This window comes from Ambystoma mexicanum, chromosome 11 (assembly GCF_040938575.1).
Source record: "Ambystoma mexicanum isolate Mex_15411 chromosome 11, UKY_AmexF1_1, whole genome shotgun sequence".
In the NCBI taxonomy this organism is placed as follows: Eukaryota; Metazoa; Chordata; class Amphibia; order Caudata; family Ambystomatidae; genus Ambystoma; species Ambystoma mexicanum.
Genome location: NC_090934.1, coordinates 650,527,979 through 650,553,784, shown reverse-complemented (window position 1 = coordinate 650,553,784; position 25,806 = coordinate 650,527,979). Strand labels below are relative to the sequence as shown.

Genomic DNA, 25,806 nt, shown 5'->3' with positions numbered 1-25,806 from the left:
TCTTGAGGTTGTGTTCACTCTCGGGTCAACAGTCCATTTTATAAAGATCTTGCAGTGAAAGATTTGTAGCAGAGGCACAACTGAAGCAGTCTGTTTTTCTTACAGTAAGCCATACTCCAGGGAAATGGTCACAGCAGTGAAAACAATGTCGGCAAACACTGCTAGGGACATGATGTTCCTGCCACTTTTGGTTATTGCATGACACTATTTACTGCGTGAGAAAAGAAGCTGTAAACCTCTCCCAGAGCCCAACCCTGTTCAGAGTCTGTCGTGCCCTTGGACGCACTTGGCTGGGTGCAAATAGTCATCTTCTAGAAGCATTTGTACAAGAAGCTGTGGGGCAGACCTCGTCCATTGACTGTTTATGCCATTCCGCCTTCACACTTGTGACACACACCTCATCCTGCCTTAACACAGTACAGCGCCACTGAGCCTCTAATCGGAGGCAGAGCCAAGTCGGCAGTGGGGACATGTCTGTGGCTATGTGGTTACGCATAAATAATAGATTAAGAAAATGGGAACAGCATGACCTAAAGCAGTATCAAGAGAGCCATGGGGACAGGCTCTAGTGCTGGAACAAATAGAAACATCCCAAAATAGTCCACATGCTCTTTGTCACTCATTGTCGTGCAGTAAATGTGGGGCAGCTTGATCCCATGCTTAAGCCTTTCCTGTCGCACCAGAGCCTCCACCTGCTGCTTCCGTGCAGACGCTGATTGGCGGCTGCACTAGTCATGGACTCTGCCATGGGCAGCTGTGGCAGCCACAGGGGCGACAGTGCATCTTGAGCATTGATGTGGACTTCTTGGATCCTGTCCTTTAGTAAGTAACTACCCCAAATTGTCAGTAGTATGCATGCCACTGCTCCCACTTCTCCCCTAATACTTCCACTTCAGTGTGCACACATGTGCATGTGCCTGGATACTTAATAAAGAGCCTTTTGGCGAGGGCCCTCAAAGGTTTTTGCCCCCAGGCTCTTATTTAATAGGTTACCATTTCAAATGTGAATTCACGAAAAAATGTGAAGCATGGCCTTCTTTATGTTCCGCAGTGTTAGGCAGAATCATGTGCAGTACCCTTTGGGAACACTACACACAATTAAGACCACAAGTATAAGTACAATTTCACCTACACAGTAAAGTGGTAGCGATGGCTAAGCAGCCAGACTTATCTCAAGAGTAAAGTGAGCAGTAGAACAAGTTACACAAAGTGCCAACAATTACAGCCATTCAAACAAACACTTACTCAAGGTTTCCTGGTAAAAGAAATATACATTTATTTGCACAGTCAGTTTGAAAACGTTACACTAGCAAGAGCAGCTGAATATCGCACACTAATAAACCACAAATACACAACCGGTAAGTAAATGAACAAGTTCAGCTCCCCTGAAGTGGGAGCAAAATGGCACTTCAGATACTTTTAAAAGGGGTAAAAAGACAAGGTTATAAGAAAAGACAGCACAAATACTTGCATAGGCAGGGGAAAGGGTTTCAGTTAACTACAACCAGCAATTCTTCTCAATAGGCCTGGTCAAAGTCAATGGTTCAGAGTCTTTGAATAGGATAGCACAGTTCTGGTAGATACCGGTTAAGTCTTTGCCACGGAGTTTAGAAGAATTTGGCTAGGCGAAAAGTTTGACGAATGTTTAGGGAAGGACAAGCCTTCGAAGTTGAGAAAGTTTCCATGAACTTTCGCGATGGCCGAAAAGATTTCCGGACCGCGTTTGCACAGTAACATTTGTATTGAAGAAGAGCTGTAGCTGAGGCTGTTGTTCCTGGCAATTCGAGCAGATCTCGCTGTTCCTGAACTTCAGTCGTGGGGACAAGGAGGACGTCGGGAGGTTCCTGCACTGCCCAGGAATGAGGCCAAAATCTTAGCAAGCCGTCATTTTAAGGTGCGAGTGCCTTAAAGTCCACGAGCTGGTTTCCTTCCCTCTGGCTATCCGGTTTTCAACAGCACTCTGATGAAATTCGACCAGATGGGGACGGTGTCCCGGTGGCTTGCGAGTTGGTGGTTCTCACCAAACTCAAGGGAAGAAGTTAACCTTGAGGGGCTTCTGTCGAGGGAGTTTCAGGCACTTCGGACCTGCAGAAGGGCTTTACCGGTCGTCCAGGAGTTGCAGCAGTCCTCTTCCTTCAGCTCGTCTTCGGTTCTTTTGTTCCAGTGGTCAACTCTGCTTTCCAAGTCTCAGATAACTGCTTTTAAACAGTTTTCCCCCATTAATTCCCTCCTGGCTGTCAATCACAAGGCAGGGTGGCTGTCCTTGGCGGACAGCCAGCTGGCCAATCACACCAGAGTGCATTCAGGTCTCCTAGGAGACTAAGCAGAGGGAGTTTCGGGCACCTCCCTCACATCCTGTCCACCTCAGACATTCAGGCGCCAGAGGAGGGCTTGAGCACTGAAGCCCGCCAAAGGCCAACGAACAAAGGGACCAAACCTGGTTTGGCGCGCAGAGACAAATGCAAGAAGGACCTTTCCTAAAAGAAATGGCGAAAAAAGTCGACCGGAGTCTGTTTTTACAGATAGGTCTTGGGCACCATATTGAAAAACATGGCTGACCAGATTTTTAGCTACCGCTGTTCGCGGTCGGGAAAAATCATGGTAGTTTGATCTAAACCACTGCCACCAGCCATTTAAAGTAGGAAAGGGTAACATTTGACTGTTACATGAGTGTTTTGACTCTGGGGAAGCTAGGCAACCCCTCCAGCACTCCATAGTAAGATAGTGTGTGCTGGGTCTGTAATTTTAAAGAGACTAGTAAAGTCAATTTAACTTTACATGCTCTGAGAGACAGTAGTCAGTCCCAGAGAAGGTATTTAAACCGTGGGAAGTCTGAAAGACATCCCTGTGCCAGAACACTGAAGGTGCTGTATGACACACAAGAAAAAGATGCCTATGGAGTTGTGTTAAAACTCCATAACCAAAGAACACAAAAGTAAAACGCACATCAAAATGAAAAGTTCAAAGTCCCAAAAATAATGCTATGTTGTTTCAAATACCATGAATTTAAATGTGGGTGGCAGGATTGTGTGTTTGTGAATATGGAACTAATTGAAATCCGTCAGCTCTAATGCTTTTGTGCTTTATCGTCCAGATCCTAGACCCCAGTGCGTTAGGATGGTTTTTCCGGGATCATCCCCTTATGTTAGTCAGAGTCTTAAAACTCTACATGGGAACATAACTTTGCAGCCACAGGAGACCGCTCATCACCAGGGGCTGATACAATGGATTATCTGGCTCCTCTCTAGTCTAAAAAATAAAACGTGCTAGTCGGGGCTGACAGTGGCTAATGTAAACCAAGTAGCAAGAAGGAGATACATGATGGAGTCATGGTGCTGAAGCAGCATTCTTTTGGAGCAATAAAAGTCCAAGTTACATTCCTGGGAAAGTGTGGGAACACTGGGGTGATGGTTGGAGAATGTCTGTGATCAGGAAAGAGAAGTAAAGATCCGTGCAAAATAAGTATTATTTTTTTTTTAAGTCACCTTTTCACAAAGTACATTAGCACCCTGGGAGGCGACATGAACCAATGAAAATGCTCAAAATGTGGGCTGTATTTACTAAGGAAAGCTTGTGTTCCAAGAATTTTCATTGGGGTTGGGCGCTTCCCTTCCCCGCTCCCTCTTCACCTTAGCACCCTTGTAGCTCACTACACAGGTACCCATTTTTTTTTTTTAAAGTTAAGAAAAATCTACTTTTGTTTTGCGACCCGGCGACACACGGTGCTACTATCCGCAAAGTACATTTTCATGTTGATGACCATCAAAAATGGACTTCAGGAACAGCAGCACTGCTGGCACCGTGACGTGCAAGAAAGGTAGTTTTTGTTTTTTTGAACACCATTTGCCCCCTTGTAGGGATCTACATGGGTGCAAATGGCTGCGCTCAGGCCCTTAGCTTGGGTGGCAGGCGGTTACGTACAGGGTCGGCCCACCACTTCGGGGCATATCACCTCAGTATGAAATTAAACTAAGAAAAAATTCAGGTTCCAAGATAAGTCTCCTGCCAAGTGCAGTCACATGCATCTGTTTGATTACAAGCAATAGACCGCCCTGTAGGTCATACATTATTCACTTATGTGGAGCTGGAATTTGTCCGCGAGTCCACGTCAGTATGTGGGCAGAGCCCAAGTTGGGCTCCCGCACGCCGAGGACTGGAGGATATGACGTTGGGGTTAGGGAGGGGCAGGTACGTGTTTCCGGCAGTTGCTGGTTGTATTAAATACAGTTAAGTTGCATCTCACATCGGCTCCGCGTGTTTGTGCAAGCCGCCCGCCCGCACCGCGTTAGCCCTCAACAATGGCGACGAGGGGTGCCCGACCCACTCGTGCCTAAGGGAGAGGCCTGCCGTCGGGCAGTACAGCGCGTCGGCGCGCCTCCCCTGCCCGAGTGGATTACAACGGAAGCCGGCCCTAATAAGCAGACACGGCAGGGACGCGTGTCATCAGAGGAGCACATGCACCGGTACACGCAGGAGACACACAGTGGCCGTTACACGTGAAAAACGCCTCGCTCATTCCAGACACGGAAACCAACACCAGCACGGGGGCCCCTCATCACGAGGAGAACCTCCCGTGAGTGTATGCAGAAAGAGGACCCGACACGCTACCACACCCACCAGTTGCTACATGCACTTCGGTCCCTGCAGGGGCGTGAAGCCAGTGTCTTCACAAGGCTAGCAGAAGAAAGTTTGGAGGGCAAGCGACCCCAGGAAGACTCCTACAGGGACAAGGTCAAGGAGATGCAAGGAACATCCCCACATAAGGAACCCCACTGGCAGTAAGGCCATTGTAGGTACCACGAATTACAACACAAAGCATAAACCAACAATGTCAGACACAGCCCAAGCCAATGCATCATCATCGGGGAGTGCCGACAGTGCACAAGGAGAAGGGCAACCGACACAGGCGGCAGGGGGCACAGCACAAATCATGCACATGCCGAGCACTTTCGAAAAATAAGAGACACATCAAATCTAGGACCCCGCTGGACAGGGATATGCCCTGCAGACTTAATGTTCAGAAGACCAATTAAGACGAGACCAGAAGATCCCAGAACACCAGAAATGACAGCGCTGGAACAAGAAGCCAAGAATAACGATGACACAGCCAAGGAAAAGATGAAAGTGGCCGCTGACCACAAGAGACGGCCGAGGAAGCACCAGTGCAGTTGGGAGATGAAGTGTGGTTTCGGCAACCAAAAATGAGAGAAGGCGCCACCTTTGCACCTACCCCACTCATCGTGACCCACAAGAAAGGCACGATGGTTACAGCACAAGGAAAGGACTGCTCTTCAATAACGAGAAATATATCATACTTCAAGCGGGTAGCTCCCACCGCAAGAGGGGCAGTAGAAAGGAACAGTGAAAGTGAAGAAAAAAGAATGTAGAATGAACCATACCAAGGAGATGGTGAAGAATCCGAAGGAGAGCAGAACACTGAATGACCGGCCCAGGGGTGGACAACACCCTGAAGCTCAAGGCGTCCACAGAGGAGCCGCATGAAGCTCCTCCGCCTCACAGAAGAAATGGGGTAAGGATGCTGATGCTAAAAATGGGGGAGATGTCCGCGAATCCACGTCAGTATGTGGGCGGAGCCTAAATTGGGCTCCTGCGCGCGGAGGACTAGAAGATATGACGTTGAGGTTAGGAAGGGGCGGGTACGTGTTTCCGGCAGTTGCCGGTTGTATTAAATAAAGTTAAGTTGCATCTCACATCGGCTCCGCGTGTTTATGTGCGAGCCGCCCGCCCGCACTTCGTTAGCCCTCAACAGAATGCTCCTCCAGGACGCTGTGAGGACTGCAGATAATGGGGCTCGGGATCTGCCATATTCAGACACGTCTTATTTATAAAGATGACTGCTAAGCTATACTGGCACAGGCAGTCGCATTGGCGCAGAGGGCTCTGGCTGGCTCCGGCCGAGACACTCATGTTAAAGGTGAGGACGTTTAAAAAGGCTAAAGTGGATGGTGGGCGTTGGATTGGAATGTTCCTTACAACAAACCCTTTCCCCCGGGCTGGGAGGAAGTGACACTCCTCTACATTGTGTGGAGCTTTTACAAAAGAAGTCAAGCGTGTGGGATCGGTCGCAGAGCAGAAACATGTTTGGATTATCTCGGGGCCCTGCATTCTTTGCAAAGTAGGCTTTCACCAGCTTCACGTGCTCCCTATTCCCACCTACAATCTGAAGTTCTATTTGCACAGCAGCCTGCCTTGGCGGGGCTTGCTTCTGTAATAGCTCTCGACTGCAAATCCATTATATATGGAAACGTTGTTGAGGGATTCCTGCAACAGCCACTGGGTTAATCCCCTGTGAATGTTGGGAGGCACTCATGGGAAATGTGTTTTCTTACATGGTATCATTTTTTTCTTGCTTCTTTATAAATGCCACGTCTTCAGTAATGCTAGCACAAACACAACGTGTGGGTGTCTATCCTCCCTGCCACCTTGTGCACGTTCGCTGTACTAGGAGTTCACTATTGGGATTTCTGGAACAGCCGCTCCTAATGAATGAATCTAAATCGTCCCACTGAACTGCCAAAGAGAAAAACGCTTTGGATTTGATTTTTTTGGGGGGGAGGAATGAAAGACTGTTGCATTGTGTATCGCCAGAAACTTCACATGTGAGAAAGCAAAGTGTTTTCAGTGTTGGAAGATGCTGTGCAGTGATGCAGTTTGTGCCATATTGGGCATGGGCGAGGTTTAGGGCAGGAAATGAATGGCACTAGTCCTACATCAATACCCATCTAGGGAGATCCTTACTGACTGCGTAATATTACTGCTGTGAAATGGTGGGTTATGACGCTAACCGGTTACGTGGTCACTGATCTCTTTGAGGTACCAAGTGACCACCATACCGATACGCAAAGCAACCACATCTTCCATTTTACCCGCGACTGACCTACAGTAGGCTAAGTCCCATTTCCGGTCTCCATATACCAATAACACAGCAATCTGAATACCTGGAGTCAGAGGAATATGGCAGTTAATGCACAGACACACACCCCTACAAATTTACACAGTTGGGAATATTTAGCTTCAACAGCCAGTCAGTATGCAGGCTCTGGTTCGATACAATGAGCCACTTTGCACTGTTTTGTAGTTTACTGTATCCCTGCTTTTAGACTGCAGATTATGAGGCATCATTGAGTGGCATTCAGTGCAGGAAATGTTTCGGAACAAGATGGTGACGCTCCGGCAAGACAAGTCTTGCCGGAGTGCCGTTCCATCCCCAGACCGAGGGGCTTGCCCACGACACTTGGAGATCGGCTCACAGATCTGCTCGTTGAAGCACGGGTTGCTTGTACATGTGATAACTCTACTTCAGAACAGGATCCTTCCTGAAAGACGATTTTATCACATGCACGAGCAGCCCACGTTTCAACAGACACTTTCAGTAGACTGCGCACGGGAAACTGAATACAGACACAGCCAAAGCCTCACTTAATTGCAGCAAATGTCCAAACTGGTATATATGTCCTGCAATATACAGATTTCTTTTTCTTAGGGTGGGTAATGTGACCAATCAAAACTGCAGAGCCCAACTTTCATTATTCTTTCAGAAGGGTTTCTTACTGAATCACTTATAAGACATCAAAATTAAAAATTGTTGACATTTTTATGATCTCATAATGCTCTTTGCTTTTATGCATATCGCCAGGATTGGGTTCTATGTATTGTGACTTAGCCTGGCGGCCACAACATTTGGCCCCACCCCCTCTTCCCTGCCACCCAAACATGAGAGTTCCCCCAGCACATTGTTTCCATTTCCAGCACTGGTGGCCTTCTCGGAGCAACGGACCGCTAAATACAACTATAGATGGATATATTAAAATATAATGCACATCAACAAGAAGTATTACCTGAATAGCGTCACATGTACCATTTTTAATGTTGGTTCTTGCAAAGTGGCAAACCGTACTGGCATAGAAGTTTTGCACTTTGGTTTGCAGAAAATTAGTGTGGCATCTTTATGCAGATGAATGTCTATCCATACACATGAATATAAATTGTATTTCAAGTTTCAATTTAATACATAAAAAACTGTCCTCATACTCTACCAGCTGTATGCTATCTAAAATAACAGACACCGTACTCTATTCATACTTCACATTTGACAACTCTGCATCGAGTGATACGAGGCACCTATTTTCCGTTCCCCCATGAACACAAGACAAAAACAATATACATTGGAAAAAATCACAAATTGCATCACTCTAAAGCCCAATGAATATCTCAAACCACATACATCAGTGTTGTCACACCTATGCCTATTTAAGAGTCTGTATATTTCTTTTATCATAAGGTCGACACGTGTTTCAGCTGGTTAATGAGCCATTCTGCTGTGTCACGCCTGTTGCTGCGCCACTCCTTTTATGATCCTGTGTTCGCTTGTCTATGAAAAAGCATACATACACATTTTAGTTCGTCTGTCATAACCTATTATTTCAAATTCAGAACTAATAGTGCTACATTTCCTTTCTTTTTTAATTAATGTGAGAAAATGTGTAACTATTTCATACACGCCACCAAGCTTTTCCACAAGTTGAAGAGGATGGCGGAACCACGTCTTATCTTACGTGGAGAGCCTAGTAAAAGACACAAGAGCAAAGAGGCTTAATATTGAGTTTTAAATCCTGCAAGAGTGTCTCAAAATCACCATAGTCAGTCCCACTGTTGGATATCTCCTGATCCAAATGCAGGCGTATAACTTCAATTGTCCCTATTGTCAATTTCACCCATGGTGCTTGAATCTAAGGATTAACAAGGTGTACATATCTCCCTCTCTGTATTCGTTTATAAAGTCCAATGAAACACTGGACAATGAGATTATTGTTCCATGGTGCACCCCACAAAAAATGTGAATTGCCAAACAAGTAACATTGGGGTGGACTGTACCGCCTGTCTATTGTGGTGCTTAACTTGAAATTTGCTCTGCTATATCTTGTTAGAATGCCCCATGCAACATACACTGTATGGTGGGCATAATAGAACCAGTTGTGCGGGCTGATTACGGTCAGCCTGCATCGGTGTCTAAACTAGGTCAACATTAAACAACAACCTCCCTGCAGAATTTTTTACAGGGGGGCCCCTGATCTAAATCCTACGAGCACTCTGTGAATGTGCACAGCGGGACCCTTGGAGCAGTGCATAATGACCCCCCTGCCCCCAGTTCTCCCAGTGTGACCACACAATGGGTGGCACCTGAATAGTGAGTGCTGTTTGTACGATTTTTCTACCGTCTCTTGGTTGTGGGCATCGGAAGGCTACCCCTGAGTCATAGTCTCTTCTTATGCCGGGTAGTCCGTCGTCCTAGAAATAAAAATGGACCAAACACACCGGCACTAGTTTCAATTAAGTAAACGGGTATCCTAATTCAATAGACTTCAGTAGTGTTCGCTTCCAGCACCTCCTATGCTCATCAGACCACACTCTGTTAGATACATAGGCTCCTACGAGTCCTCCGATGACTATTGCTATGCATGTAATTTACTTTCAGAACCATATAGATGTATAAATGGTCTAATCTTGACAGATGAGACTGGCAATTATGCAAAGATGATTCCATTTCACAGAGATATTGAGGCTGTGATTTACTGTGTCCAAACAGTAAATCCATTTTGGTTCAAGTTTATGCAGTCGAGTACTGATGTCACCTCCACAGGGTTTGCCTTCATTGTTTGTAATATAAACCAATGAATTTCCCACTCTGTGTGCCCTGCACTCATGTAATGGTTCACAAGGGGTTTATCACAGATTTTATTACGAATACAGGATCTGTGTTCTGAGATCCTTTGTTTGATGGGGCGGGTGGTCCTCCCCACATATAACAATTTGCATAGACGTTCAGTAATGTAAATTAGATTCTTGCTCTGACAGTTAGTATGGGCTGTCAACTCCCATTTAATCCGTTCATATTCAAATGTATGTTTAGTGTCAGTGAATTGGCACGCCACGCAGTTCCCACATTTGTGGTGACCTGTGACTGGAAGAAGTCCCCACATGGATAACAATGTCTGTTCTTCGTTTTTATTCTTGTTAATATGCTCTAGTTTTTGTCTGAGGTTGAAGATCTTCGTACACGCGAGCAGCGGTCTTTTGTCTAGTGTGACCTGATTTTTCACAAGATGCCAATTCTCATGGACTATCTTCTTCATCAGATTGCTCACCGGGCAGTACGTGGTCACACAGATTTATGTATCGTGCATTCCTTTGGCGCTTCTACAGTAAGTCTGTTTCAAAGCGCCCTAAGCCTGTCTATTGATGGTTTTAAAAGCAGGCGGCGTGCCATGACGCCCCTGCTCTTGCTCTGCCCCATTCACTTCACTGGCACACTTTCCTGGTCTCACGGTGAAGCCCTGCCTTGTCTGAAAGTGTGACAATCCAAGGTAAGGGAAGACGAGTGGTAGCATGCGTGCCTGCAGCATAAAGATTCAGGAATGGGACAATACATTCTTGTTGCCCCGATGTGGTCTCCGTGGCTTATAGCTGACGTTCCCGCCTGCCTCTATTGTCGTACTGTCCATTACGGCACGGACGAGAAATCGGGTGGGATATAGAGAATGAATTCAATGCTGCACTATAGGTTTCCAGCCCCCTCACTGCACTTTGCACATCCTTCGGTGCATGAACTTGCCCGTAGCACTGCTCCTTCAGCCTCGAAGCTTCCCTCCAACACCGTCGGGAAAAGCCAAAACGGTGGGCTTTGTCACTGCTCATTTTCCTTCTGCAAGGAAGAACACGCCTCTTAAAAACTAAAACCTCAGGACGGATGAGCTTTTGATAATGAATGCAGATGCCTTGCAGACTTGCTTCCATGCCTGAAGCAATTAGAAAATGGTGCTTTTGCTGACAAAATGAAGTGCGATGATCAATATCCAATCACCCCAATTTTGTGACATACCGAAGCTGGAACGTGGAAGGTAGCACCTTGTTAAAGGTTTATATATGTATACTTTACTTTTGAACCACTTCATGAGTTTTCTCCAAAATGTCCCGTTCTGATGGTCTCGTGGCAAGAATTTGTCTTGGAAAACTTCATCCAAATATATCCAGCCAGATTAATGTTATTAGCAATTGAATGTTGTGTCTGCGTGTGTGCGTGTGTGTGTGAGGGAGGGATTGGAAGGGCGGGTATTTTTGTAGGGAGGCTGGCAAAATCTTCTATAACGCGATGAATGTCATGGAGTGATGTTATGAACAGGCTTGCGTCTCCATTTTATGTCGCACACGTGCAGAGCGAGAAGTACTGAACGCCATTTTAACATTTGCGGCGCTATGCTTCACGTCTAGCTTTTGATTTAGAAGGACAGGGCCAGGGAGCTATCACTCATCTTTTCTGTTGCGTTGTAAATGTGTTCTTTTTTTATGTTTCAATTTGTAGTTCGATTTGAAAAATGGTAGGACATATGTCATGTTGCTGTTGAATATTTCATAACGCTCTCGCTTCTCCTTCCAGAGACCTAAATTACAATAGCCTGGCGGAATTCCCCGAAGCGATCAAAGCCCTTTCCAATTTAAAAGAGCTGTGAGTAGAAATGCATCGCTTCTTTCCATCTCCCTTACCCTCGCATTTTTAATGCATTTATAATTTTGGTGCATTCAGCGCTGCGATAGGTTCACTACAAAAATGAAATGCCCAGCAGTTTTTTACCCAATCACAGTGGCAGCGTTTTTAATCAAAAAATTGCAGTGTGCCCAATCTATACCATACATGTCTGTTTTTGCGTGTGTGCTGTTAAGAAAAGGAATTTACATTAAATGGTTTCTCAATGATATCGCTAACTGGTGGGGGTCCATTCAGCAAAGTCAAAAGGTCTGCATATCTTGCAGAATAATGCCTTTCCCTTGACCCCATGCAAAGCCCGCATGTATGTTTTCCATCACGCTGAAACGAGGCATGCGTTTTTGCACAATGCATCACCTGACAATATCATGATTTGTGATTTTATGCGGCATTTAGACATGATTTAAATTAACTGACGAGGTTAAAAAGTGTACTTAATATCATGTTTCCATGTTCAGTCCAAACCCCAAACATCTGAAAATGGAGGCTTGTGGCGTGTGCGGGGAATGCCACTAACATTAATAACAGGGGGTTAAGTCTGCGTCTGATGAAGAGATTCCAGGCATCTTTTGGTTTGAACTCTCAGGTGGTTTGGGAGTCGCAGCATGCATTTGAGATCCTGAATTGCTTTGGATGGGGGTGCAAGTACTAAGTTTTTGAAGACATAATTGCTCCGGAAAACAGAGTGAATCTAGAGGATGGATTAGACGGTGGTGCTACCACCGTAACAAAGCAAACGCACCCAGCATTTGATTTGCAAAATGTTTGGCCTGATTTCATGTGCCCTGCAAGTAAGTAATACACCCCATTTCTGCGGCAGGGCTGAACAATGCACATACTGGGGTACAACGGGGATACCTTTTGAGCTGTGATAGCTCTGGGACTCTCCTCTGTGGATGGTCTGCCCTCTTGAAGACCAGGTGCAGTGTGATGTGCAGTACTGCCAGGGGTCTGAAAAGAGCCCTGGAATAGAAACACTCGTGCTTTGCATGACAATTTGCTTTGGTTTTCTTTTTTGTCTTTTTCGGCTAAAAAAAATATAGGAAATGCATTTGTTCTTTAAGGCCTGCCACTTCCAATGCACTTACTGACCACACTTAGATTTGGGGTGGGCTCAGGCATCTAGTAAAATAATGTGTATATCCGTTTGGCATCAACTTCGGCTCCACTTTTTCAGAACTGTTTTGGCAAGAGTGTTGCCCCATGTGAGGAACATCAGCGTCAGTCAGTAACGAAAGCCTGCTTTGTTATGAATTACGTCATTGAAGGTCAATAAGCACCTAACGATTCTCTTAAGGCCTGAGTGTAACAGAATCGTAGATATTCTCCTTGTAAGAGGGGAACAGAATCGCTTTTCACCCGCATAACTTTACAACCTGAAATGCCACATGCCTGCTACATGTCCTGGGCAATCCTGGACCAGTGCCGCGGACTCCCATGACTACTGTGTTTTTGGTGCCATGTTTTTGTTACTCTCTGACCCGTCGGTTCTCCAGTGCTTACTTTGGTTGAATAGCGATGTACTCTTGGAGGAGTATGTGAAATCAACAAATTCACAAAAATAGCTTTTTTTTCTTTTTTGTTGAATATTTTTCTCTCATTGCCAGGGGCAAGTGAAATTTTTGCTTGAGTGCTTGGGCCTAAGATAAGTTTCATGAGAACCAGTTCTTAAGCAAAGCAATTCTAGGCGGTGCCCTTAGTTGCCACTGATAGGGGTGACTGTGGTGACATCTGAAAGGCCCTTACAAATCGAAAATGCGGCCCCAGTACAAGGGAGGACTTGAAGGTATTTTTCGAGAGGTACGTGAATTCTTTCACACACCCAAGAGCCAGGTTCTTCCCATAATGGGCCTATTGATGCCAGTTGCTTTCCCCTCGGATCTGCACTTCCAGTGGGCAAGAGGTGGTGCGCTCAGGGGGGGGGTAATGCAGTGGTGTCGGGGGTTATGTCTCTTACGGTCTCTGACTCTTCACTATGTTCTGCAAGCCCACTGAAAATGGAGCGTCACGTTTCCCTATGTTTAAATTGTATGTTAACCTATTTTTTTAATTCTTTTTTATATGGCCACAGTTTAGATAACCGCTCCCATTGCTTGCTTGTTTGGTTTTGCTGAACCCCTCATTCTGTGTGCCGGATCAAACCCACATTCGGTTGACTTTGAACAGAAGCTCCCTGCACGTGTTTCCACACTGTCATTAAACTGCAGAGTTTTAGGAATAGTGACCACAGGAAAAACGCTTAATACATCCTATATGTTTCTTTTTCAAATGATCTTTTCAGCGGATTCCACAGCAATGACATCTCCATCATCCCCGACGGCGCATTTGACGGCACTCCACTTTTAAGGACTATGTGAGTTAAACGCACGTTTGGGATCAGATAATTTTGATTGTATTAGACGCACTACTTTTATGATTAGATGAGCAGCTGGGTGACCTTCATTTTCTCTGTTCCCATTTTCTAGACACCTTTATGATAACCCGCTGTCGTTTGTGGGGAATTCGGCATTCCAGAACCTATCGGAGCTCCACTCCCTGTAAGTAATAAAACAACGTTTCCAGGAGCAAGACATGCGTGCTGTCCGCAGAGGCGTTGCTGGGGTGACAGTGGGGGTGGCACCAGGGCTCAAGTCGCAGGTACACGCGGGGGACGTAGTCCCCCACTTTATTCAGAGGGTGGACTCAGCCCCCCCCCCAGCTAAAAGGGAAACATTGGGTGTCCTCTTTGAATTTATGAATTAAAGCAGTACTCGGGGATCAAGTTGTCAGGTTTGTAGCCGGACACTTCACCACTGCACTATATAACCTGATCAAAAATAACAAACAACTAAAGGTGAAATATCCCATTTCGGTACTGCAAGTCCCAGGGAAAACATTTGTATTGGTTCTTGGAGTTTATAACATGCACACATTTTAATGCTTTCAAAAACATTATTAGAAGAAAATAACCTGTCTTGGTTTTGTGTGTGTTGATTGTATGAAAGGCAAATGACCTTTGTCCTGCTCATTATGGGTGGTTATGCAAAGTCAATGTAACGAAATGTGCATATTTCACCTTTATATGCTAATTCCTGGCAACGTCACATCCCATTGCATTTGTTGATGAGTCCCGCCACTTAAATGTTTAGGACTTGACCCCCTGGGGGGGCGCTATATCTACGGCTCCTGGTGCTGTGCCTGTTAACCTCAGTGAATCGAGTAGTGGGGACCTCCGACTTTCTCCTGCTGCTTTTATTGTAGCCTAAAGCACTTGGGCAATGCAGTGATTGAGTTTCCAATCAATTGAAACTATTATCGTATCAGAGCTTGCATTTAAAAGCACGCCATTGTTGCCTTTGTAAAAGTTTGAATCTGTTGGGAAGATTTTCCCAAGCTCTATGTGTAGGGCAAAGCAAGATGGACCCGCACCTAGGTTGCATGACTCCTCTATAGATGCCTTACTCTCCCAGCCGTAACAAGTGGCAGAGAATTCGAGGGTTCACACTTTGGAAGGATGGAGGGTGATTACAAGGTACATACAGTCAAACACAGAATTTAAACACAATAGGGGAATAGCTGCACAATATATTTGTAAAAATATACTCTTCTTGTAGAAAGGATGCAGGAAGGAATCTGCATTATATAAAATGCAAGTACCTTTTAGGTATTGCGTTTAGGGCAGACGTCCCTCAAATGTTGAAGGTTTCTCTTCTCGAGTCTCGGAACAGGGCTACAAATACGGGTTTCCTAACGGATGCGACATGTGCTACACAGTCATCCCCTTTATGGTAGCCATCGTCCTAGCTAAGAAGAACCCTGATATTTCCAGGGGGTGAAACAGAGGGAACATGCAAGAATAGCCTATTGCTCAGGAAGTTTTCAAACTTCTCCTCCCTAGCCATAATGTAATTTGGTTTTGTTTTGGGATTACTTTGCATTAAACTGGTCTCACATATCCTAGTGTGTGCAGGATTCAGGTTGACTTGTTTGTCAGTTTTGCTTCTGGAAAATGTTGCTTCCACACGAATACACGATATTGCTTCTTTTGTGGAGTTTGCAAGGTGGCGTTTTCTCATTGTGAGAGGAGCCCTAGGAGAGTGGCCTTGATAGGGGCCGCAGAAGGCTTTAGGGGAGAGTGTCATGGAAGGAAGCCCAGTGAAACATGCAGTGCCATCTCTGAATAGAATATATGCATTTTTATTTCGCTTTTTATGGTATGTGTTTATATAATGTATTTACTCATACATCTTCTCCCACAGGGTGATTCGAGGAGCAAGCAGGGTCCAGTGGTTTCCCAATTTAACTGGAACTGTTAATCTAGAAAGTCTGTAAGTAAAATATAGCATATGGTGAGATGTACAAAGTCATATACAACTGTAACACTGTGACCCTATTTCTTTCAATTATGTTTCGTTGTCACTTAAAATGAAATATCACTTTACGATTGTAAACACTGTTAAGTTAGGAAGAAGATTACATTTTCCATTGGGGCTTTGTGGCATCTTGTTGTGTGTGTGAAATACAAAGCAAGTGTATGAGAGTTGGAGCTTTGGTATCCACTATGCTTTTTTTTTCTGTGTGGTAACCTTTTATTTGGAGCACAGGATTGTTTCAGGAACATTTCTGCACAGGGAAGCTTTAATAGTTCTGGGTTTTGCTGCTGGAAACCTAATCATATGCAGTGTTCACAGTTGAAGTTTACACTGGAAGTATGTCCAATATCTGGCCTCCAAAGCATCCTGTTTCTTCGTGCTTTTGCCTGTGTCTCCCTTGTTTTTGTCCTTTTTAGTGCCATGCACTGTGTGGGATTCCTGCGTGTATGTAGTTCATGTAGGGCTCACATAACTAATGCAAAGCCGTCTTCAGTTCTGCATGGAGCTAAAGATTACTCAGTCCATAAGTATGCTTTGAGCAGACTGTAGTGGAAACGCTAGCATTAGTTTGGTACGAATACTTATTTGGAGTTTGTGCCCTTTCTTTGATGGCTGGCTCACACTTTCCTAAGATCCCCCATCCTATGAGTCGTCAAAATAAAAACGGGATCTTGTATCCCATGTGGGATACATAAGTCAGTAGGTGGACGTGGTTAGAGGCATTCTGGCTGTGCTTTCTTCAAAAAACCACCGGCCAGAAATACATTTGTTCATACAGTACATTTGTTGGAGTTGAATTATTTTTTAGAATAATGAGATGACGTATGTGGTGGAAAATTTGGTTGGAGGTTTGAAAGATGCAAAAAGTAGCTCATTGGCATTATGAGAAGTGCTAAGTACACATGGAGCCTGGACATGACTATAGGCATTTCTGCTTTTGGGCTAAGCGAGTGCTCACCAGGATATCCCACGGGTAGCCTCAATATTGCATGATAGTTGCTAATAATAAACCCATCATTATCAAGTCATTGGTGTGTGTTGTATGGTCTCTTAACGCTTTTGTTTGTTAAATAGAATCTTTACAGGCACCAAGATCAGCAGTGTTCCTGTCAACCTGTGTCATGAACAGAAGATGCTCCGAACACTGTAAGTCTGCTCTTTTAAGTTCTACAACTGGTATGTTGAGGATAAATTGATTGTATACATTAAAATTGTCTCTGAACGACTCGAGTATTGAAAATGCAGAGGTAAAAGGTATGTTAATTGAAAACAATCTGAACATGATGAAATAATGAAAAGAAAAAAACTCTCTGCCCAGGAGTAGTATGGTTTAGAACAGGTGAGATGGGTTAAATGGTTAAGTGATAAACTAGAGATGTTAGATTGAGGTGTACAATGGGTGACCCCCTTCCCCACACACACCCTCGTTAGTCCTATATCGACCCGAAAACAAACCTGTATAAAATAATTATGTATATTTAGACCACATTTCCGTTTTTCGAAAAAAAACATAAAATATACTTTGTGATTTTTACTGTCTTCACTGAAGTCTTTATTTAGAACCAATTTGGCAGAGCAAATATATTTGAAAAGACTATTCATCCCTGCTGCCTTACGGCACTGTAAGGTATTTACTAGCTGTTGTGCTTTAAACGTAAAAACGTAGTTGCCTGGCAACAAGTCAGTCTTAGGTGCTATGTAATATTTCATCATTCTGCAGGGGCAGGGCACTGTTAGCGTTCCGAGTTCAGCTTGTTGGATAACACTATCAGGTCTTAGGAGGTCCTATTCAAAATGGATATTACTTTATTATACTGACTTTTTTATTTTTCTCTCAAAGGGATTTGTCCTACAATGTCATAGAAGACCTGTCCACATTTAAGGCCTGCAGTACGTTGGAAGAAATGTAAGTGTTTTCAAAACTGGCAGGTCTTTCTCAGTACCCCATATATGAAAAAATGAGAATAATGGACTTTTAGAGTAGTGTTTTTAAGCTAAGGCCGTGGTCTTCCACGCTTTATAAATGCTAAATTGAGTTTGTCATTATTATTATACCAAAAAACACTGCAACTGCATCAGGTATTTGTTCTTTAAATTGACCATTTGTTATATGGAGGCCACTATGTTTTTAAACTGAGTTTACTTATTCGACATATGCATCTTTTGAAAATAAAAATGTTTTCCATTTTCTTGAGAATTTATGAAATGCACATGTGGAGAATTCTATCTATCTGTACTTTATTTATATTGTGCCTCACACCCAAAGACCTTGGGGTGCTCACAAGACAGAGACAACAAGAAACAAATGATAGCATACCAATCAAAGGTCTAGAATCAATCTACACTTTTTGATAAAAGTGTTTTTAGAAATGTTTTAAATTGTGCTATTGATGGAGTTGTTTTAAGTGAAAGAGGAAGAGCATTCCAGTAAGCAGGAGCCCATGCATCAAAACTAGAACCTCCACATTTTTTCAAGGCAACATGTGGTTGAAACAGAGAGCATTTTTGTTTGAGTGTCAAGTACGTCTTGTAGGCATCTTCTTAATTTGCAAGCAGACGGAAGCGGGAGCATCGCCAGCCAAGCATTTGTACACCATGGTAACTGCCTTAAATTGTAGTCTTTGGTTTCCCGGGAGCCAATGCAGCTTCCGGCAGGCCTCAGACACATGGGACCGACATCCCTTTCCACAGACTGCATGTACTGCCCCATTTCGAGTGACCTGCAACCTTTTTATATTAGCTTGAGTATTGCCTATAAGAAGGCTATTACAGTAATCCAATGTTGTATTTATAATGGCTGCTGGGATCAGAGCCCCATTAGTCTCAGAAAGATGAGGGCAAATTTGCCATAGCAGATGTATCAAGTAAGAACAGGAAGAGTTTATGTGGGATACATGTTTCTTAAAGGTTAGTTGGGAGTCAAAATGGATCCACAACAGAGTATTTACAGAACCGGAGACTTGAATGATGATGCCTGAGATCATGAAGTTACTGTATTGCGAGGCCAGTTTTTCCAACTTGGAGCAAGTCCTGAGATCGAGCAGCAGCTCATTAGCAGCTCATTATTCAGAGCAAGTAAATTCACTGCCACCCATGTTTGTATGGCCCTAAAAATGTAATTCACCCTCTCCAAGTCTTTGGTGTATGAACCGGACAACTCTAGCAGCATCTGGGTGTCATCTGAATAATTTGTAAACTGCATACGCAGACCAACCAGGATATCACACAATGGTCTGGGGGTATACATTAAACAGTAGTGTTGAGAGACTCGAGCCCTGCGCTACACTACAAGTTAGGGGCATTGTTTGAAATTGTATGTCATTTTTAACCACTTTCGCCATCCTTGGGCCAAGAAAAGATTTAAACCAACTGGCACACCGCTAGAACACTTAACAACCCTAACCGATCTGTCCGCCAGGAGTTCATGATCCACTAAATCAAAGGTGGCAAAGAGCTCTAATAGCAACAATAGTGCTACACCAACTCTGTCAATGATTGTTGCTCTATTTGATTAAAAATCTAGTAGGGCTGTCTCGGTCCTGTGATTTTTGCGAAAACCAGGCTGTTCAGGAGCAGGAATTCCATGTTGTTGCACGAATAATTGATATTGCCAACATGCAACTTTATCGAGGACTTTCAGCAGAAATGGCACATTTGTTATAGGTGTATATGGTAGGTTGTGCCCACAAGAACATTTTTGTTATTGTGGGGACTTTGTTATAAAAGGACAAATCTTATATGAAGTAAGGAGTGAAACTCCGACTACCCCTGCCTCCTGTTTATCAATCTGTAAGCCACAAGCTCTCTAACATATATTCTTATGTCATTCTCTAATTACTCTGAACCTCCCCGACTCAAAGTTTCTACTCGTGTATCAGATATAAATGATTTATTTTCTCACATTGATTTTTCTTTATATTAACATTTTATACAAAAGCATCACATAAATAACATAACTAAAAAATCTTGATTTCAAGGGTACCTCTAGACATAATTTGTCTTCATCTAGTCACAGTTTCACATTTATTTTTGCAAAGTTGTTTAAATGCAAGCAAGTTGTTTCTCAAATTAATAGATCTGCGGGATGTAATATCAACGCGTTTCGGCCTATCACCGTAGAATAACCCCCATCCTAGAAAATGTTTTTCCGAAGGTCTTCATCAGACAGATGATTAGCTTCAGGTCGCTAAAGGATCTTCTAACCCTTATTTCTTCCTAATCTAAAATAAGAAACTGGGTCAGTGGGGTGGACAGTTTAAATTAAAAACTGCTAATGTTGGGCATGATGCTTGTCTACTGACCTTATTGTAGTAGAATTGCAACAGGGACATCTTTCTGGGGGTTCATTTTACTGGAGCCACATATTTTTTCTGTTGGATAAACATACAGGGTGTCTATTATAGACAAATACACTTTTAATTGGAAAGTATTTTTATTCATCATTTTATAATTTACCAAAAAAGGTAAGTGATACACCTACCTGACATTCACAATATGTCTTATTTGTGTTGGGGCCTCTCGCAGGTTTAACTCCCAATAAATTCCTATAAACAAGAAAAGAGACTTCTTTAATATAGCAACCTGGCGAGATCTAGCTGTTAGGCATAGATCAAGTTCTAGAGCGTGCATGCACCCTATTAATTCCCAAAGTGCACAAACTTTAGTTATAGATACCCATATTAATTTTTGTTTAAGAGAGTCACTCTCCCATTTTTCCAATAATTTACACAAAGCTCATATCCTTCCTATGTATCACTGTTATCATTGCATAGTCATAGTTGTTACTACATCGGGTGATGTCACATGTAGCAAGACCCGTGTTTTTTAATTTGGAAATCACTGGATGCGTGTCTACTTGTGCTTCAGTGGCCACTTCAACTACTTGTATCAACATGTTTATAGAATAAAACTCATGACGCGTAGCTTGCCTGTACTGAGGTGCATGCCTCTCCCTCGTGGGCTTACGCAAGCAACCAATGTCCTACCTTATATCTGGTCGTGTATTCTAAACCTCCACTTCATGCAGGCATAGTGTCTCCTGGCGTGCGGAAAGCTGAATGATTTAAAGCTGGCGTCTCATTAACTCGAAACCACATCAGGATGCCATTTGTTTGCACATGACATTTTAGGTATAGAGCTAGACAGATGGCTTGTCCGATGGTGTCAATTTGCCTAATTACCACAATGTATTGCCTCAGTTCTGTATGGTTAAAACTAATCCAAAATGTGATTAGTGAAATTATGATGAATGTCCAAACCTATTTCTGAATTTTAGAGTTTCACTAGATTTGTATACATTGACTAATAGTCATGGAAAAAAGTCTAGAGCGAGAAGCCGTTCTTAATTAGCGCTAGCCCCTCAGTTGTAAACAGAAAAGGCTTATAAAACAAAGCCATTTATTCAAAGATGATGCCCCTAGCCTATTGATTTGAGTGAACATCTTGATTGTACAAAGCATATGTCTTTCAAATATACATTTCTGATATCGATTCTTATATACAAGATGTACGTTAATTTATGTGCACTGGTTGTTCGCTTTCATATCAGGTTTGTCTTTTTCTTGTTGTATTACAATATTCATAATATGTTTCACAAAATGGGGACGTCTCTTGTTACCAAAGCAGATTACATATCATTTATGTGTGAATCAAGTTTGATGTTGTACTTCAAACATTCATAATTTATATCACAGACAAATACCATCTCTTATCTTTGGAAAAAAAGGATATTCCATATATTTAGGGACATCTTGAATTGCGTGCATCCAGATCGATATATGAACTTAATGCATACCTTGGGTCCCCATATTTTGCACTGTCAATTCTCTTATTGGTATTTCATCACATGTTTATCGTGTCCCCTTAGTGTTGTATGGGGGTAGCTAACTTTGTCTACGGGTCACAGGTGATGTTGCTATTAGAATAAGCTCAATTCTATAGCTGAATTTAAACCATTCTTGACACTATCCAACTGCTGGATCCATTTTTGTTCAAGTTTTTTCAATTCTAAATCTGTCGCCCCCTCTGACTTTGGCTTTTACAGTTTGAATTACATACCATTTAAACTCAGTGTATTTATGCTTTTTCTGTGAGTAATGCTCCACAAGAGGTTTCTCTGTTACACTCTTTTTTAAACATGAAAGATGCTCGCAAATGTGTTGTCGTACCAGTCTTTTTGTTTTGCATATATACGATAGATTGCAAGGGCATCTAATGCCATAAATTGCCCATGCTGTTTTGCAATTAGTAAATTAATTTAGTTTCCACTCAATATGGTATAGGCTGATAGTTTTAGTATTAGTTGATCGCATACAGAGCATTGTCCACATTTATAATGGCCCACAACGGGCGGTAGTGCCCACAGTGTAGTTTGTTCCATTTTTGGTTTCTGTTCCTCTTTGTATGTATGTACCAGTAAATGTTGTAGGTTATTGGTCTTCTTAAACGCAAATCTTGGTTTTAGCGGATGAAAGTCAGGGGTGTGTACCAGGACCAGTGTTTCAATATACTTTTTTTGATGGCCGAACTTATCGGGCTACATGTCCTCACACAAGTTATTTGTTCTTCTATGGTTCTGGCATGTTTGGTTAGACATATTTCTCTTCTGATGTTTCTCGCTCTCTTTTTTGCATTCTTAATGCATTTATTTGGGTAGCCTTGTTGTTTTAAGCGAGTTGTTAGATCAGATGCATGTTCATCGAATTGTCGGATGTCAGTACAATTCCTCTTATCCTGAGAAATTGGCCGAACGGTAAGTTTGATTTTAAATGACTTGGGTGATAGCTTCCAAAGTGAAGTAGTGTATTCTTATCCGTCGGTTTCCGAAATAACGTTGTTTCTAACTTTCCTTCCTTTGTTTTTTTGATCATGAGATCAAGAAAAGGGAACATGTGTGGATCAGCCACAATTGTAAATTTGAGAAATGGATCGTGTGTGTTTAACCATACTTTGAAAAGATCTAATTCCTGTCTTGTGCCAGTCCATATACAGAACATAGTCTACGTAACGATTCCAATTTCTCATGTGATTTTGAAATGGATTCCGGTAGTTGGAATTGAACGTTTTTTCAAGTGTCCATGTATAAATTCACAATGTCAGGTGCGAAAGTCGCCCCCATGCTTGTTCCATGGATCTGTTGGTATATTTTTGTCTTGAACAGGAAAAAATTCTCTGAGGGCTAATCTTGTGCATTACAGGACAAATGCTGAATGAACTCAGCCTTTTGGGTCCGATCTTCAGTCCAGATAATTTTTTAATGAACAACTTTGCAAAAACAAATGTGAAACTGTGACTAGCTGAAGAAAAAATATGTCTAGCGATAACCCTTGAAATCAAGATTTTTTAGTTATGGTATTTGTGATGCTTTTGTATAAAATGTCAATATAAAGAAAAATCAATGTGTTAAAATAAATCATTTATATATGATACATGAGTGGGAACTTTGAGTCGGGGAGGTTCAGAGTAATTAGAGAATGACATAAGAATATACATCCGAGAGCGTGTGGCTTACAGATTGGTGAACAAACAGGAGGCAGGGGTATTCTGTTTGTTGCTTTCTTCACATGGACAATATTGCCATTCCTATACTTTCTGAAATGAGAATGCTGTAGCATTAGTTTATGTATCAATGATGTCAACTGGGTAAGAAGGAAGCATTGCTGTGCCTATAAAGAATTCTCTTGACATTATTCATTGGTGGACACTATATTCAGACACACAGGAGTATCATCGCTCTGGGGCCATCTTGGATAGAAAATAGGACCTTGAGTCCCGGACACGGCAACACTTTAGGTGAAGATACCTTTTCCAACCAGCCAACCCACCACAGCACCCAAACATGCATGTCTCTTGTTAGCTGCCCCTTTCGCACCGTATATAACAGGGAGGCTGGCTTCTACATGCTCAATTATTAATTTAAGTAGGCGAGTGGGTGGAATATGAGAAATGGTCCAAGTGGCATGAGACGCACTTGGAAGGAGGACGTGACAAGCAGTCCCCAGTGTTCTAGAGTCTGCTGCTTCATGTTTTCATGTTCTATAGTGCCAATAATTAGAAGCTGAATAATAAAATATACAGACAGCATTTTGTCACACACCTACACCTAAAAAGCAGTTTAGCAGTTGTTGATTTCGTTTTATAGATTACATGTTGGGTGTGAATATTGTGTATTTTTACTGTGAATTTAAGACTGAGGTTTGAACATTTCAAATTAAGTTCAAGATCTGTTACTGGGGAAATCTGTACAAAAATTGAGTTTCTTTTTTCTGAAGATAAGCCATTTTACATAGGATTTCACTAGCCCTCCAGTGAATAGTTTGTTTTGCTTTTTATCCAGTTACCTGCAGCACAATCGCATCAAAGAAATCCCAGAAGACGCTTTTCAGGGCTTGGCGGTGCTGCGCTCGCTGTAAGTAGTTTCAAAGTTTTAAATGAATATATATATATATATATATATATTTGTTTGGTAATGGTACTAGATGTGAGATATATTTATGAGATCACTTGTAATGTCGGTAGTACTCCCCCCCCCCCCCCCCACCCCTGACTCCCTCCCCACCCCTGACTCCCTCCCCCCTCCCCAATCAACAGCACCACACAAATATACCTTACTATTCTATCTAGCCCGGTCTATGGCTCATCTAGAACCAATTAATTTCTCCCCCTTAAGCCAAGAACCAGGCCGGTGTACAGAAAGAACATGTATTTATCAAATAATAGGTTCAATTATTGGTACGACTTTTTTACATTGCCAAGTTTTTTTCGTGGAACTTTCTACTGAAAATGTTCAGCCGAAAATACTCATTGAAAAATATGGGGCAGAGAGCTGGATATGGAGATACAAAGAGCAGGGGTGTGTGGGGGAATAGGGGCTAGATAATAGCTAAAGGGGGGAAGCCCCCCAAATATAAGTTTTTTCGTGTGACATTTTTTGGCAAAAAACTCAGCGCAAAAAGAAAACCTGCCGATGTAGAAACATAGATCCCAATTAATATTATGCACACACCACATTTTCTGTGGCACAACACAAGCTTTAATACAAAGACTCACTTTTTGGGAATAAACATCAAGAAAAAAACTATACCCCATGTGTGTTTTCTCTTTTGGACCTCATGGAAATAGACCACAGGTCAAATAAACAGTTCAAACTTATCACACCCAAATCCCTTAATCTCAACATTAGACAGTACCTTGGAACATTACAAGAGCATTAGCATTCCTTGATTAGGTTTAGATTGAAATCGTCTGCAACCTTTCCCTATTTGCAGGTGGTTTTTGCCGCGAGAGTCCACGAACAGTTCAGATTGGGGGTCGTTTTTGGATGACATATAACTTTGGCAGCACTCAATAAAACTCCATGAAATTTAGCAATTGTATTCCCGTCCTGATTCCAAATGTGTTTGCAATGTTTGGTGGGATTCTGTCAAGAGGAGGCAAAATTAGAGGAGGGGGTCTCAAAATAATGTTAAGGCTTATAAATGAGGTGCCATTTGACAAATGTACACTTAATTCGGCAAACTGATAATAGATCTAGATATAAATGTTTTTTTGAAGTTTGGTGGGATTTTGTCAAGGGGTGGCAAAATTAGAGGGGGTCCCAAAATATTGTAAAGGCTTATAAATGTGGTGCCATTTGACAAATCTACACAAAGATTTGCAAAAAGAGTATAGATCTAGACAAATGTTTTTTGTAAAGTCTGAATAGATTTTGTTTTTTGACAAGTGTCATAATGTAGGTACAAAAAATAGTGATTTACCTTTGGTGACTGAGGTGTAGCCTGTGGCCATGGGCAGTGGCCATATTGTCCGGGTCATGGAATAAGGTCATGATCCCGACAATCTGGCGTCTGGCCATGACCACGAGGGACAACACATGGGGTTAAAGTGGCCATG

At 42.7% G+C, this 25,806-nt stretch overlaps 1 protein-coding gene across 2 annotated transcripts in view; it reads left to right on the top strand.

Moving 5' to 3' along the window:
- Nucleotides 1–25,806, top strand: part of LGR4 (leucine rich repeat containing G protein-coupled receptor 4) — a 422,284-nt gene that overhangs the window by 375,527 nt on the left and 20,951 nt on the right. For both annotated transcript variants that reach the window (XM_069623509.1, XM_069623508.1), the window contains 7 exons: nucleotides 11,456–11,524; nucleotides 13,845–13,916; nucleotides 14,029–14,100; nucleotides 15,802–15,870; nucleotides 16,990–17,061; nucleotides 17,756–17,821; nucleotides 24,251–24,322. In XM_069623509.1, coding sequence (XP_069479610.1) covers nucleotides 11,456–11,524; nucleotides 13,845–13,916; nucleotides 14,029–14,100; nucleotides 15,802–15,870; nucleotides 16,990–17,061; nucleotides 17,756–17,821; nucleotides 24,251–24,322 — 492 coding nt within the window. The remainder of the gene's footprint in view (nucleotides 1–11,455; nucleotides 11,525–13,844; nucleotides 13,917–14,028; nucleotides 14,101–15,801; nucleotides 15,871–16,989; nucleotides 17,062–17,755; nucleotides 17,822–24,250; nucleotides 24,323–25,806) is intronic.